The sequence below is a fragment of the Macrotis lagotis genome, chromosome 2 (genome assembly GCF_037893015.1).
Source record: "Macrotis lagotis isolate mMagLag1 chromosome 2, bilby.v1.9.chrom.fasta, whole genome shotgun sequence".
NCBI lineage: Eukaryota > Metazoa > Chordata > Mammalia > Peramelemorphia > Peramelidae > Macrotis > Macrotis lagotis.
The window spans coordinates 316,806,125-316,821,467 of record NC_133659.1 but is presented as its reverse complement, the minus strand read 5'-3'; the positions used below and the strand labels follow the sequence as shown (position 1 = coordinate 316,821,467).

At 49.2% G+C, this 15,343-nt stretch overlaps 1 protein-coding gene across 1 annotated transcript in view; it reads right to left on the bottom strand.

Moving 5' to 3' along the window:
• Positions 1 to 1,487: 1,487 nt before the first annotated feature.
• Positions 1,488 to 15,343, bottom strand: part of APAF1 (apoptotic peptidase activating factor 1) — an 85,144-nt gene continuing 71,288 nt past the window's right edge. The window contains exons 23-27 of the mRNA XM_074226650.1: positions 10,908 to 11,027; positions 10,531 to 10,656; positions 9,943 to 10,068; positions 8,627 to 8,773; positions 1,488 to 4,547 (exon numbers count right to left, since the gene is read on the bottom strand). Of these exons, the coding sequence (XP_074082751.1) occupies positions 4,401 to 4,547; positions 8,627 to 8,773; positions 9,943 to 10,068; positions 10,531 to 10,656; positions 10,908 to 11,027 (666 nt within the window). The 3' untranslated portion in view covers positions 1,488 to 4,400. The remainder of the gene's footprint in view (positions 4,548 to 8,626; positions 8,774 to 9,942; positions 10,069 to 10,530; positions 10,657 to 10,907; positions 11,028 to 15,343) is intronic.

Here is a 15,343-nt window from a genome sequence, read left to right as displayed (position 1 = left end):
ATATTCTATTTTTAAAATAGGGACACTTGTTGAATATTTAGTCATAAAGGAGACATTTTTATTCATCCAACTCAACTTCAGCACTATATCACAATTCACTCTTTAAAATTAAGGAGGTTCCAGTCCAGGCTGTTACTCCTCACTTCCAGAACACTTTTCTGCAAAGGACCCACAATTTCTGCATCCTGGGAGCTCACTCCACACCCCCAAACTTTGCATACTGGAAGTACCTTCTGTAGCCTCACCTTCCGATTGGCTGCTTCCTCCCAGTTTTCTCCCAGTTCCTCTCCTGTTTTAAGGAGGTCCCTTGGACCAGCCAAATCTTCATTTCTTTCTAAACTGAACCCTTGACTCGCCTGGATGTTTTCTTCCGTGTTCCCACGTGGGTCTTTTTATCTCCCCACCAACAACCCCATTTCAGCTTCTTTTGTCTTCATCCCATCATAATGGAGCTCCTTGAGGGCAGGAGCTATCTTCTACCTGCCTTTTTAACCTCAGTCCTTAGCATTGTGACTGGTGTTTAATAAATATGACATCTCTTCCCTTCGACCAACTTGTTGTAGTTGGTGGTGGTGGTGATGGAGGTAGTGATGGTGGTGGTGGAATTAATTTAAAACCAAATCCACTTTAAAAAAAAAAATCAGGATGTGCTTGTGATATGTTTATGTTGCTCCAAAAGGCAGGATCAGAACTTACGGCTGGAATCAAAGCAACAGTTTCTGGCTCTAAGTTTTAATTGGGAGGTCCCAAACCTGAGTAACACTCTGATTTCTGAGTATCTTTTTCCAAGTATCTTCTTCCAAGATAATGAGATGGGTAAACCTGACATTCTTGTTTCCATTTTACAAGGGGACAAATGAGAACCGGAATAATTCAGGGACATGCCCAAAGCCATGGAACCAGAGCTGGGCAGCCTGGCAGAGGAGCAAGATGATGGGGAGGAGACAGAAAGGAATCCTTCCCTGGCTGGAACATAGGGTTCCATGCAACTTTTGGGGCCTATAATTAATGAGAATGATAGCCAACATGACTAGCACCTAGGGGCCAGACACTGTGCTAAGTTTGGCCCTCACAACAACTCAGAGAGTATTATTATCTTATTATCTTCAGTTTAAAGCTGAGGAAAGAGGCTAAATGCCTCATCCAGCTTGGAGAGTCTGAGACCAGATTTGAACTCAGATTTTCCCAACTCTAAGCCCAGTACTCTACCCACAGCAACAATGATGGTAATTGGTTTACAGTAATAAAATACTTCAAGGCTTGCAATGAAGAGTCTATGCCTGTTTTTCATGATCCTCAACCCAAAGAAAGTTAAGATAAAAGAAGCATCATTCCCATTTTACAGATGAAGAAAGGTTCACACTACTAGTAAAAGAAGAAATTGGGCCTCAAACAATAAAAAAACCCACATACCCCCTCTTACCCTCCCCATACCCCACAAAAAGGGTATATATTAAAGCACCCGGTCATGGTCTTATACCCCCCATTCTACAGTTTCTCCAACCTGCCCTGTGGACACCAAAGAGGAAGAAGAAGAGACAGGCAGAGAGACCAGTCACCTGAAGAGGGTTCCTACGTTGGGAACCTGGTAGCTTTGGACAAAGACCATGTCAGTGTGTTTGCTTGTAAAGGAAGAGACATTTCAAACAGGATTCCAAAACTTTATTCATACAAATGACATCTTTAAAATTTGTTTAAAAAAGTGTAGGACAAAGGGAAACCAAAAGGCTTCCTGTAAAAACTGATAGCCTTTGATAGACACTGACACAATAAGAGGTATAGAAACAACATGTGGTCACGGAGAAACCAGCTATAGATTCCTGATACAAACACCGGAATGGTTGGGAGTGACTGCTTCCCAGGGCACCGGAGAGCCCCAAGCAAAGTCGCCCTCCCTCTGGGGTCACTGCTCACGACCCAAGGGTCCAGCCCTTCTTTCTTCATATACTCATGTCAGACTCGGGTCTCTCAATGGGAGGGAAGGCACATAACAAATAATAACACTTAGAGCAAAAATATACTAAGATATTCTAAAAATTTTCTATTTTCAAAGTAATACCAAAACAATAAGAGGCGATGTGGGGTAGTGGAGGGCACTGGACTGGAGTCAGGAAGAAGTGGATTCAAACCCTATCTCAGACATTTACTAGCCGTGAGACCCTGGGCAAGACAGCAATGTCTCTGTGCCTCAGCTTCCTCACCCGTAAAAGTAGAGGGTTGGCCCTGACGGCTTCCAAGTCCCTTCCAGCTCTAAATCTATAATCCCATGAACAAACTGTCTAGGCTTTTGTGTTACAGAGGTGTTTCTGAAAAAAAGTACACATAAATATTGCTATAAATCCAATTTTAATCAAACAGGAAGTGACTATCTACATGCTAACTAGGGAACTACATGCTTTATAGGGAACAACATATTTTGGTTTTGGGTAAAACAGCAAATCCCTGAGACTTTTTTCCCTACTCATCACAAGACAGCTCAGAAAACCCCAGAGGGTTTGGGGGTGTTTTTGGCCCTCCATGTCCATCAGTGAGCTCTAAAGTTGCCCTGAATTCCCCACATGCATTCTAGAGCTCTGTTCCACAAGGCCTTCAGCTGAGACAGATGACCACACGTGGTATTGGTCACTGCATCAAGGCCCCATCACCAAACTCTAGATTCTCATCAGGGCTTCTAAGACTGGCAAACTGCATTTTAAAAAATATAAAAGGCTTGCTTGCTATCCACCCACAGTTACACCAATAACATGACAAAGTGCCATGACTCCCCATCTTATAGACTGCAAACCTCAGAACGGGGCAGGGATGGGGCAGGGTGGACCGTTGCAGCAGACAGGACTCCAGCCTGCAGAACCTGCACATTCTGGTGAGGGACCTCGGGCAGTCACCTCACCTTCTCAGGCCTCAGAGGACCACGAGAGACTCAATCCCTTCCTCCCCCTGCTCAATGCAGGCGCAATTTTACCTCCAAGCCAGTGGACCTCTCTGGTGTGAGTGGACCATTCAGCAGATTTCAATGGTTGATCCTGAGAAAACCACAGCACCCTGATACGGACTATCCCTATTTCACATACTTCTTGAAGGGGAAAAATAACCCTACCACCTTCTGACAACTGGCATTGCTGAGAGCTACAAAGCCCTTCCTCTAAATGTGGATCAAGTCCTAGGGGGTTCTTTTTTGACCAAAACCAAAAAAGTACAGTTTTAAAATCTCATTGGGATGGACCTTCAACCACCATCTAGTTCATTTTGTAGATAAGGAAACTGAGGATCCAGAAAGACTAGCGAATAGTCAAAGAAACAGGTAAGATTATCAGAGGGCAACTCACTCTATAGTTAAAGTTTCCCCTACTGAAAATGGGTCTTCCCCACCCCAGAAGTATTATCCAGCAAAAAAGTATTAATTCATTCCCCCCCAAAAAATAAATGGATTCTAATAAACTAGGGCTCACACAAGGAAGGATTCTGACCAGGATGCCCATGGCATCAGAATCTGCACAGCGGGTGCCACCCCCAGACCTCTGTGGCACCATATGCACCTGGTGGGGAGGGAAGGGGGGAGATTGAAAAGATGTGGACTAATGGATTTCCATAATGACTGTTTGATGAAGCAGCAAGTTTGAAATTTAAAGCTTGAATTTTGGGGTCAAACTAGATGAGTCAATTTAAGTCAACTGCAACAAAGTATTTTTAGAGCAGTTTGGGGGGGGACAGTCCAGACCTGTGATTCTACTAGTAGAGACCCCTGGCACCGATGAAGCTTGACCATGCCAAGAGCTGCTGGGGACCCTGACAGGTTAAGTGGTTTCCCCCCTTCAGCCGAGGCAAGAAGGGACCTCGAGTCTTCCTAACCCCAAGGCCGGATGGCCACCAGGCACTGCTTCTCATAAAGACCATTTATGGGATACAAAACTAGCTAACTTAAAAGAAAGTCGCCTTCTCCTAAATGCCTATCCTAACAATGGGGAGTGGAGGGGAGGAGATGAGTTGTTCTGGGAAGGTACCTCCCTAGACTGACCCCCCCGCAAACCTGAAAGGTATTTATTCCACTCCCTAGATAGCTATTTTCTTTTTTACTGAATCTCATTAATTATGTCCAACCAATTTGAATATATCTGAAAATAGAATCCTATCAACAGTATAACAAGCTACATAAATTTCCTTTTGCTTTGGAAAGTACAACTGTTAACAATAATAATGCTTATGGAAAACAAGATTAAAGGTGTGCTCATTTGCAGAAAAATCTACATAAACATCATTCGTCTGACAAGGAGCACTTGTAATGAGCTCAATACTGCAAAACGATTCACAGCTTCGAGAGTCCGATGAGGACCTCCCCCTCCCCAAATCCAAGCCGCCTGGTTCCAGCGGCCAAGGAAGACTTACGCTGACGGGGGCAGCGTTCATTCCAGTGCTTGGAGGACATATAGAATTCCTAGATTGTCAACAGTCACGTATGTTTTGAAATCTGAGGAGACCTGCACTGTCTTGAGGTTGGTTCCGTTTGTGTAGAAGGTCTGTAAGGACTCACCGGTGTCCACGTTCCACCACTATCAAAAGACAAAAGAAAGCTTCAGAGGAAGATTACCTGAGAGCCAGAAGGTACCGGGGGGGGGCCTTCTAAGTTGGCCCAGGACGACAATGAAGAGGCATGTCCCCTGATAGCATCATCTCTGCCTCTCTGCTTCTCCACTCCCAAGCCCCCTGCCAACCCCACCGTGGGCAGGAGTGCCCTCATGAGGTCATGGGGCTCATGGAGAGAGGGGAGCTGAAGGGCAGGCCCAATCTCCCCTCTGCACAGAGAGGCTAACACAACTCAGGGCCCACCGCTCCTTGGCTTGTCCAGAGGAAGACTGCATATAAAGAGTTTTGTAAATGTTAAAGCGCTAGCTAAAGATCGGGTATCATTCATTCTCTGACTTTTCTCAAAACTCTTTTGGATGAGCTTCACTTTTTGGCTGCCTCCCCCACCGGTGGCAGCGACTGCAGCACCAAGCAGTCCATCCACCGGCTCCGGGCCAGGCCCTGGGCTGCAGCTGCCCTTCAGAGCCACGGGAGAATCAAAAAAGGCTTCGAGCAGGAGGGGAGTCAACCGAGGAGTCCCTGCGCAGTTGGAGCCCAGGATCTGAGAAAGAGACAACAGGATTGTGGGCGCAGGAGAGGTGAGGGGCCGGGGGCTCTACAGGGGAGGAACGGAGGCTCTGCAGGCACAGCCAGGGCAAGGGCGGCTTGGCAGGTGAAATCGAGAGGCAGCTGGCAGCAAGGCTGGGAGGGCTAAGGGACCACGGGGGGCTACTAAGCAGTGAGGACAAGGTGGTCAAACACAGGTTTTAGCCAGATCCATCTTAGAGGGTAAAGTCAAGACAAAAGAGGCAGGAGATTTAGGAGACTACGGAAATAATCCAAGAGGTGAGGAGAACCTGAACTAGGGAGGTGGCCACGAAGTAGGAAAAAAAGGGGATGGAAGGAGAAAGGGGGAAGTGGAGGGAAAGGGAGGGAGGGAGAAAGGAGAGAGGGAGGAGGGAGGAGATAATAGGGCACTAAAATAATCCTAGAGAATCAACTAAAATACTACTTGAAATAATTAAGAACTTCAGCAAGAATTTGCAGGATATAAAACAAACCCACACAAATATTCAGCATTTCTATATATTACCAACAGAGTCCAGCAGCAAAGGATGAAGAAATTTCATTTAAAATAACTGCAGGCAAATAAAATACTTGTCTGGCTGCCAAGACAAATCCAGAAATTGTACAAACATCATTACAAAACACTTTTCATATAAAGAAAATCAAATTTAAACAATTGGAAAAATATTAATTGTTCATCAGTAGGCCAAACGAATATAATAAAATGACAATTTTATGTAAATTATTTACTTGCTCAGTGCCATGTCAACCAAAACACCAAAAAATTATTTCATAGAGCTAAAAAAGCTAACAACAAAGTTCAACTGGAAGAATGAAAAGTCAATGGGGCTGGGGGCAGCCAGGCAGCGCAGTGGATAGAGCACCGGCCCCTGGAGTCAGGAATACCTGAGTTCAAATCTGTCCTCAGACACTTAATAATGACCTAGCTGTGTGGCCTTGGGCAAGCCACTTAACCCCATTGCCTTGCAAACCCCCCCAAAAAAAACCACTGCAGGGAGGGTAGGGGACCAACCTATTTGAGAAGCTATGTGATGTGAACATAAAAAAGTGAGTTTTTCTAAAACTGCTCCTCTTTAGAATCCTTCTAAGCTTGTGGATGTTCACAACCGGGGCAAGTGGCGAGCCCCTCCATGTCCAGACCCCCGCCTGACTGGGCAGCTTTGTGCCCCGGCTCGTGGCACTCTCTCCTTAGGGGCTCTCACTGCCCGCCTAGTCTCCCGACAGACTCTACCACGGAAGCTGTGTCTTTTACTTTTCATTCGCTTCTTCCTGAGGCCAGCACGCAATCTTCCTCAGCTCAACTAGCTGGGCGCTTCAGGTCACAGACGCAGCAGGGCAAAGCTCCCACACTGGCCGGCAAGAGGACGGGTCCGTGAGTGGCCACTGCTCTGCGGCCCGGGTCTGGACCCTCAGATCCCCCAGTCACAGCCACAGGACGGCTTTCACATCCCAACAGTCCTCGCTTGGTTTTAGACCAACAACCCCACAGCCCCAACCAGGGGGCAAGCCCGGGCTCCTCTGCCCCGAGCCCCCTGAGGGCAGGCACTGCTTTGTGCTTAGCCCTGTAGGTGTACACAGTGGGCGCTTAATAAAAGCTTACTGACTGAGTGCTACTCACGTGACCTTAGCTAAGTCACCAACATAGGGCAGCGGGTGCAGGGGAGGGTCTGCTCTCCTTCTCGGGGGCCTGGCCTGCGCAGTGAGGTCCAGGGAGGCTTCTGCACCCCCCAAGGACCCCCCCGAGGACCACAGCACCCTATGCTGGGCAGTCTGGGGGACCTTGGTCCAGGCCCCCCCAGAGCGGGACAGCCCTGTGGCCCCATCTCTCTGAATCAAGACTTTGGGACACGAATGACAGAGCCTCTCAGACAGCCTTGCGCCACCGCGGCCCGCTGCCATCAAGGACGATGAAGAGACAAGAGACAAGGGGCAGAGAGGCTCAGAAGTGGAGGCCGGCCCCAGCCATCCAGCCACAAAGGATCGGGGGCAGAGAGCGGCTGGGAGGGGGGCAGGAGGCGGCCACATGCTGGGAACATCCGGGCCCACTAACTGACCACAGGCGTCCTTACTGGATGCACCAGCAGCGTTCCGGAAGGGTCGGGGGATGAGACATCTGTGACTCAAACCATCTGTTGAAACGGGACCAGAAGCTGGCAGGGTCTGGCGGGAAGCCCAGCGCCCGGGGAGTCGGAGGCGCTCTGCCAGGGCTGCTCAGGCCTCAGCGAGAGGGCCGGTCTCCTAGGGTCCGGGTCCAGGGGGGCTCCGAGACAAGCCAGACTGAGGGAAAGCATCTCAGGCGTTCCCCTGGGGGTCAATGAGACACCCCAATTTACCTGCTGTGTGAAGGCTATATGATAAACTCTAACTCGAACCCAGAACTCTGAATTCCAAAGAATTCTTTCCTAGACCTGGATTTAAACAAAACAAATCCCCACTAGTGCTAGGAATGAGTCTAATGGCCAACAACAGGAATGCAGCTGGTCCCTCTGCCCAGCGGGCCCCCAACCAGCCTCACACAGGTGCCATCACCCTGGAAGCGAGGAGACAGTCACCTGACGCGGGATGCCTCAGGGAGTGCCTGGAGTACCGCCACCACCTGCTCCGAGAAAACCCGGGGCAGGTGGAAGAGCCTGGAACCAGGAGGATTAAACCAGGGTCTGGACCCATGTCCTGCTGGGGGGGGGGCAGAAATGTAGACTCGGGGGCTCTCAGAAAGACCCTGGGCATTCCTGCCCCCCGGCACAAGGGAGCAGCAACCACACTGACGTGAAAGCTGACAGAGAGAGGTCATTCCCATGTTAGAGATGGGGGGAACCTGCCCGGGGGAATCTGAGCCGGGGGTCATTTCAGCGTGCCTCAGCGGGGACCCTCAGATCTCTCGGCCGTGGCACCGCATCCACGACTGGGAGGCTCATGCTCCATCTGCTCCACCCAGGCCCCCCAATGGTCCGAGGCAGGCCTGGTGCCTCCTCTCCCTCCGTCCCTCATGTCACCAGCAAGTGAGTGAGCACAGGTGAGGGAGCCGGGGGGAGGGGAGGACGGGCGGGAGGAGACTCCTGCCAACCATCCCCACCCTCCAGCTCCCCTTGGCTTGACGGCATCCCACCCTCTCCTGCTCCTCTGTGTACACAGAAAGGCTCGTTTTATTTGGTATTTGTTAAATTTAGAATAACAGTATTAAATTATTGAATTAAATTTTAAAAGATTCTAAAACAGTGCACCCAGACCCTGAGGTTGTGCCCTCCACAAATGAGGCGTCCCAGTGCAGGGAGCACCCGGGAGTGAGCCCTAGACTGGGCTGGGCAGCGGCTGCCCCGCCACAGAGGAGGGCCAGTGACCTGCCCAGGGGCAGAAGCCTCTCATTTTTAGGAAAGCAAAGAGAACCCCTGTCCTGGCTGTGCCACCCAGAGCCCCCCGATCCTGCCCAAAGACCCCCCCCATCCCAACCAGTGCCCCTAGTAGGCTGGAACGGCCTCACCTTCAGATGGCCCCCGGCCGAGACGAGCATCGTGGCGTCAGGAGAGAAGCGGAGGTCGGTCACCCAGCCCACGTAGGCCGCCTCTCCCTTCTCCACAGTCACAGGAACGCAGGAGTGCAGCCTCGCCCCGGTGGAGACGTCCCATATCTACACACACAAGGGGAAGGCATCAGGAAGCCCGGAGGCTGCCCCTGCCCCGGACTTCCCTCCCTGGCAGCCGATTCCTAGCACGGAGCCTCCAAACCGTGGCCCCAGGGACGCAGATGAGAAAGCGCAGGACTCCACTCTTCCTGCATGAAACGTGAAGCCACAACTGGCAAGAGATCTGAAGAGAAAGTCGGAACTCTGGCTGCGTGGCAAGCACGAGGGACACCGACGGCCAGTCCCGGGCTGCGCTGGTAGCCACAGACTGCGCTGAGGCCAGGCAGCTGATTTCTTAACGCTGGGTCTGGGTCCCCCAAGTTGGACACGCTACGGCTGCCGCCACCCGTGGTCCACCCACTTAGCACGCTCTAGGACCCCGCTCCATTTTTGCCCTTTGGCAGCCTGGGGCCCCACCATGCTGGCGCTGCCTTTATTGAGGACACCCGACTGGCACAGCTCACTGTAGCTCCAGACAACCCCTGCCAGCCTCCACCTCCCCTGAGGCAGGTGTGGATGCGACACCGAGCCACTGAGACCCCCAGGAAAGTCCCCGTCGTGTTTCACCGAGCGAGGGGCAGACAAGGACGAGAGCTACTCACGACCAAGGGGTATGGATGGGACAAACAGCCACCCCGCCCCATGAAGCCCGGGCACATGGACAGGCAGGGCTGAGCCGGCCAAAGGACCTGAGTTTCTAAAGAAAACTGCGGTGAGGAACCCCCGCATCTCAAGTCCCTCCACCTGCAGGCGCCCCTCCGCTTCCCCCAGAACGTGGCCTGTGCCACATCCAAAACGCTTATTTAGCAGAGGAACAGAGCCCGGAGAGAGGACAACACCTGGCGACAGGTGCGTCCTGGGCGTGGTCAAAGGGCTCAGAACAAAGGCCATCTTTTTATATTAAAAAGTTCATCTGCCACTTGAGGAGACAGAGCCACGCCGCAGACGGTCACGGAGCCTCCAATTCTGCCAACGTAAGCAAGCCTGATTGTCTTCAGACAGCAGGGTCTGCCCTGCCCAACCCCCCACCAAGAACAGGAAAAGTGGGGCTCCTCCTCCACACCGAGCCGTCCAGATGACCATGGCCAGCTCAAGAACCGGGGAAAGAGGTGCCGAGTGCCGCGCCAGGGCGCCGATCCCCTAGCTGGCAGGAAGAGAAGCCCCCAGAACCATACCCTGATTTCTCCGTTGTCGTCCCCTGTCGCCAGGAGGGCGCTGTCCCCAGAGAAGACGCAGCAGCGCACGCAGCCTTCGTGGCCCCTCAGCTCATGGAGAGGGGTGTGGCTCTCAAAGCTCCAGATCTAAGGGGTAAAAAGGTCCTTTTTAAGAAAGATAGAATGAATAAAGCACCGGCCCTGGAGCCAGGAGGACCTGAGTTCAAATCCAGCCTCAGACAATACTCATTAGCAACATGACTTTGGGAAAATCACTTAATCCCACTGCCCCCCCCCAAAAGTAGAACTTTCACAAACAGTGGAAAAGTGATGTGGATTTACATAACCTCGGAATTACCATCTGATTTAGAGACAGCAATCAAAGAAAAGAATCAAAACGAGTCAGGATTAGAGGTCTCAGGACATTCATGTTTGACCTTAGTGTACACATGCCACACACATACATGCTCACACAGACATACACAACTTGTCTTGGGAAGTAACCTGAGGCTCTGAGAGGTTGAACACCTCTCTCCGAGATGGAATTTGAACTCAGGTCTTTCTGACTCCACTCTGATCGCACACGGGCAAACCCCTTCACCAAAATACCTTTGCGGTCTTGTCGGCAGAGGCGGATGAAAACTTGGAGGCATCGGGAGAAACGTCACAGCACAAAACCGTATCTTGGTGGCAGACAAAGTCCTTCTCCACTTTGCCAGTAAGCAGATTCCAAACCTTTGGGAGACAGAGAGAGAAACCATGGCAAGAACACGCCGCCTGTGGGGGTCCACTGGGGAGAGACAAGACCGGCTCTGGCTGCCGCACCAAACTAAGAGACGCAGGTGTGCCCCCACCCCCCATCCAGAGGGCACTGAGGAGCGAGGGTCCAGGAGTGAGCCCCCCCGGCTGCAGATGTCCAGGGCCTTGACTGAGTCCATCGGGCTTCGACATGCCCCCCCCACCGGGGCACCCGAGCAGCCACTTACCTTCACTGTGCCATCAAACGACCAGGTCAGGAGCCGTGAATTCTGCAGCAGTCGGAAGTCCTTCACGGGCTCCCGGTGCGCCTTGAGAAACACAAACTCCTCCGACGGCCAGTTCCACACCTGGGAGACAAGGAGAGGAAGCCGTCTGCGAAGAGTCCATGCACCCTCCATGGGCATGGGCATATGGGAGGTTGCACGGCGCAGACATCGTGCCCCTGCCCACCAGCTCCCGGGATGCCTCAAGATCCCACCTGAGGCCCTCTCCTCGGTGAGCCGGCTTTGCCCACCCACCCAGGCTTTTCTGCACTCGGCTCTCCGGCTCCACAGGTCTCCTGGTGCTTCCTTCCATCCATCTCCAGCCTCTGCCCCCCCGGGCAGTGCTGTGACCCACGCCTCGGATGCTGTTCCTTCGCTCGTGTCGCCTTCAGAGCTCGGCTGAACCTCATGGTCCCCACGACAGCCCCCCAGCCCCAGTCCTTTCCAATCTACTTAACGGGTGCGCTGCAAGTATCCTGCACATGCTCGGATGTGGACGTGCCATCTCCCTAGAAGGCAGAGACCATCCTGCTTCCTCTCTGCCTCCCCAGTGCCTGACAAACAGCAGGTGCCTAATAAATGCTCAAACACTAATTTTTGTGTTAGAAATAAAACCCCAAGTATTCTGGACTGGTTGGCTGATCCCTTACACTAAGGTGAAGGGAAAAAAGATTTCATTCAACACACATTTATCAAGCTTCTGTTTTGTGACAAGCACTGGTGACAGAAAGACATCATCACCATTGCCCAGTTTATACTTTTAGACACAAGCAGCAAGAAGGAAGAAGTGGGGCGAGCGGCTGACCCCGGAACCTCATTGTCATCTGACTTGACCAGAAAGGGTACACACACACACACACACATACACACACACACACACACACACACACACACACACACACACACACACACACACACAGATATACACAGACACATGAGACACATATAGATACACATACACAGACATACAGACACATGAGACACACAGATACACACACTTACACACATGTGTGGGCACATGAGACACAGGTACACAGACACAAACACGAGGCACACAGATACACACGTGCACACTCTTACACACAGACATACACAGACACATGAGACACAGATACACACAGACATGCACACACTCTTACACACACAGACATACACAGACACATGACACACATAGATACACACAGACACACTCACAGACACACACACACAGTGTGTAAATACAGAAATAGATTTCACTAACGGGGAAATAGGAAGGAAGGAGAAGAGGAATTACAAGGCGGGATCAGTCCTAAGCAAAACAAATTCTAAATATTTATAGCTCTTTTTGAAGTGGCAAAGAATGAAGCTCTGAAGAGGTATGAACCCATAAATTGGGAGATGGATGACCAAATTAAGGTATGTAAATGTGACGGAATATTAATGTTCCTTACTCTTTATCAGCATATGACTACCAGGAATCTGGAGGACTAATGATGAAATTTGTTTTCCACCTCATGACAGAGAAGCAAAAGGACCTCAAACATCTCTTTCCATTTATAAAAACATATTTCAATTCCTTTCTGGTTTTTTTATTCTTTCCTCATCTCTTTCAAGAATTCTGGTTAAGCCTGTGCTCAAGCTATGTTTTTCTCTGAGGCTTTGCTTAGGCTGTTTTGGAGTCATTCTCTTCTTTTGGACAGAAAAACATCCCTAATATAGTAATAGATCATTATCATGTGGTTCTTTTCTTGTTTTCTCATTTTTTCCAATCTATTTTTTGAGTTGAGAATTGAAGTTAGTGCTGGACACTGGCATCTCTAAGAGGAAAGTCTGAGCGGCTTTTTTTTCAACCTATTTTTTATTTTTGCAAGGCAATGGGGTTAAAGTGGCTTGCCCACTTGTCAGGTCATTATGAAGTGTCTGAGGTCAGATTTGAACTCAGGTCCTCCTGACTCCAGGGCCGGAGCTCTGTCCACTGCTCCACCTAGCCGTCCCCTGAGCTGCTCTTCTGAGGTGCTGTTTCAGCAATGTGTTACTTCGGGATCTCAGAGTCAGCTCAGGCTGAGGACCACTAAAGCAGTCTGATCAGACAGAGCTGTTCCCCGTTCTGAGCTCTGCAAGTTTGTGACCTTGGCATAAGTCTGTGAAAGAGAAACACTGCAGCACTCTGCCCCACTGACCATCTGGAAGCTCCGCTGGCTCGGAGCTCAGACTCCCCCGTGGGCTGCGATGCCTGCCTTCAATACTCCTCTGGAGGTGGGGCCAGATGCTGGAAGGGAGACCCTGCTTTGAGACTGGGGCCCAAGTCACACCGCTACGCCGCTGCTGCTACCGGCCCCTCCGTACAGGTCCCCTTTTCAGTCTCCTGGGATCTGGAGAGTGGGCAAGAGATCATTCACCCTGTTCTCTCTCCTGTGCCCTGCTGGGGTCTAGGGGTGCTCTAGTAAGTAACGTACCCCAGTACATGACTTCTCTCTGGGTGCTAGCCCCAGTGTTTACAGTGCCCAGCCAAAGAAATGACTATGACTTCTTGTCACTAATTTGGTGCATTTTCTAACTTCTTAGGGGAATTTGTGGAGTAGAGTTCCTCACATTTCTTCCCAACACTCCACCATGTTGCTTCTACCTCTTTTGGGGGGGAAAGGGTTTTTAGATAATACTATTTGTTATACCGAATGGCTAGGGTTGGGGCATGGAAAGATGAGGGATACTGAAGATACCCGTGATGATGATGTAAAAAACAGAACATAATCAGTGAAATTTTTTTTTATACTTAACAGCTGTTTCATGTATATTCCTCATTTGTTTTTGGTTTTCCATATGTACCAGAATGATCACATTTGCTAATGATTGTTCAGGTCTAGGGGTTGTACTTGTGATTTTATTGGCACAGGATACTAACGGGAGTAAATTCCCTCTTGCCAATGCAAAGTCACACTCATTTTAATGAAAAATGTGGGTTCTAAAATTTGAGTTCTAATATATTATACTAATTTAATTTATATAAAATGCTATTTTAAATATATTAAATGCATTATTGGTGGAGTTGTGAACAGATCCAACCATTCTGGAGAACAATTTCGAACTATGACCAAGAAGCAAAAAAACTGTTTATACCCTCTGACCCAGCAATTCCAATTCTAGGTCTATATCCAGAAGAAATCATTAAAAAAAAAAAAAAAAAAGGGAAAAGTCCTACATGTTCCAAAATATTCCTAGCAGCTCTTTTGGTAGTGGCAAAGACTTGGAAATTGAGGGGATGCCCATCGATTGAGGAATGGCTAAACAAGGTATGGTTCATGAATACTATGGAATATTATTGCACTATAAGAAACCATAAATGGTTGGACTCTGAGAAGCATGGAATGACTTACAGGATCTGATGCTGAGCAAAGGGAATAGAGCCAAGAGAACAATGTACACATCAACAACATTATGAGATGAACAACCTTGATGGATGCAGCTGCTCTCAGCAGTTCAGAGAGCTAGGAAAACCATGTTAGACCTGCTATGGTCAAGGCTATCCCCATCCAGGGAAGAAAAATAAACAAACAAACAAAAAAAACCCTACAGAATCTGAATGAAACTACATTCACTTTTTTTAAATTTCTCTTCTGTATTTCTTTCCTTTCTCATGTTTTCCTTTCTTCCCCCTTAATCCTAAGCCCTCATACCAAACAGGACTAATCTGTAAACATGTTCAACCTAAATGTGTAAGTACAATATTCACCTGACTGTTCACCATTGAGGGGAGGGGTTGGAAAGGGAGGGTGGAAGGAAATTATTTAACTTTAAAATATGCATATGCATGTGGATGAATGTTGAAAAACTTTATAACATGTAACTGGAAAAATAAAATATCAATTAAAAAATTAAATACATTAAAACTGAAATCTGGGGTCTTTATATTTTTTTTAAATAGGGCAGTTGGGTGGTACAGTGGATAGAGCACGGGGCCTAGGGACAAGAAGTTCAAACTCAATCTGAGACACTAGTTGTACGACACTGGGCAAGGCACTGTTTGCCTCAGTTTCCTCATCTATATAAGGAGCTGGAGAAGGAAATGACAAGCTACTCAGTATCTTTGCCAAGAAAACCCAAAATGATCACATAAAGAGCTGAATATGACAGAAACAGCTGAACAATATCAAAAATCATTCACTTAACCTGATTCTCCTTTGTACTGTCAGGCAACTACTTAAAATCTTTTTTTTTTTTAACCAAATAAATCAGTCCCTCAACAAGTCCTAAATTTGAGTTGCCACAACAATGAGAAGGGCAGTGGTTTGCCCAGGATCACGAGGATACTTGGTGTTGTATGTGGGGGCGCATGCCAAGTCTGCATGCTCCAATGCCAGCTTTCTCCTCTACTCAATCCTATGCCCCTCATTTTGAGGGACCAGCGTCCTCTTCATGAGGCC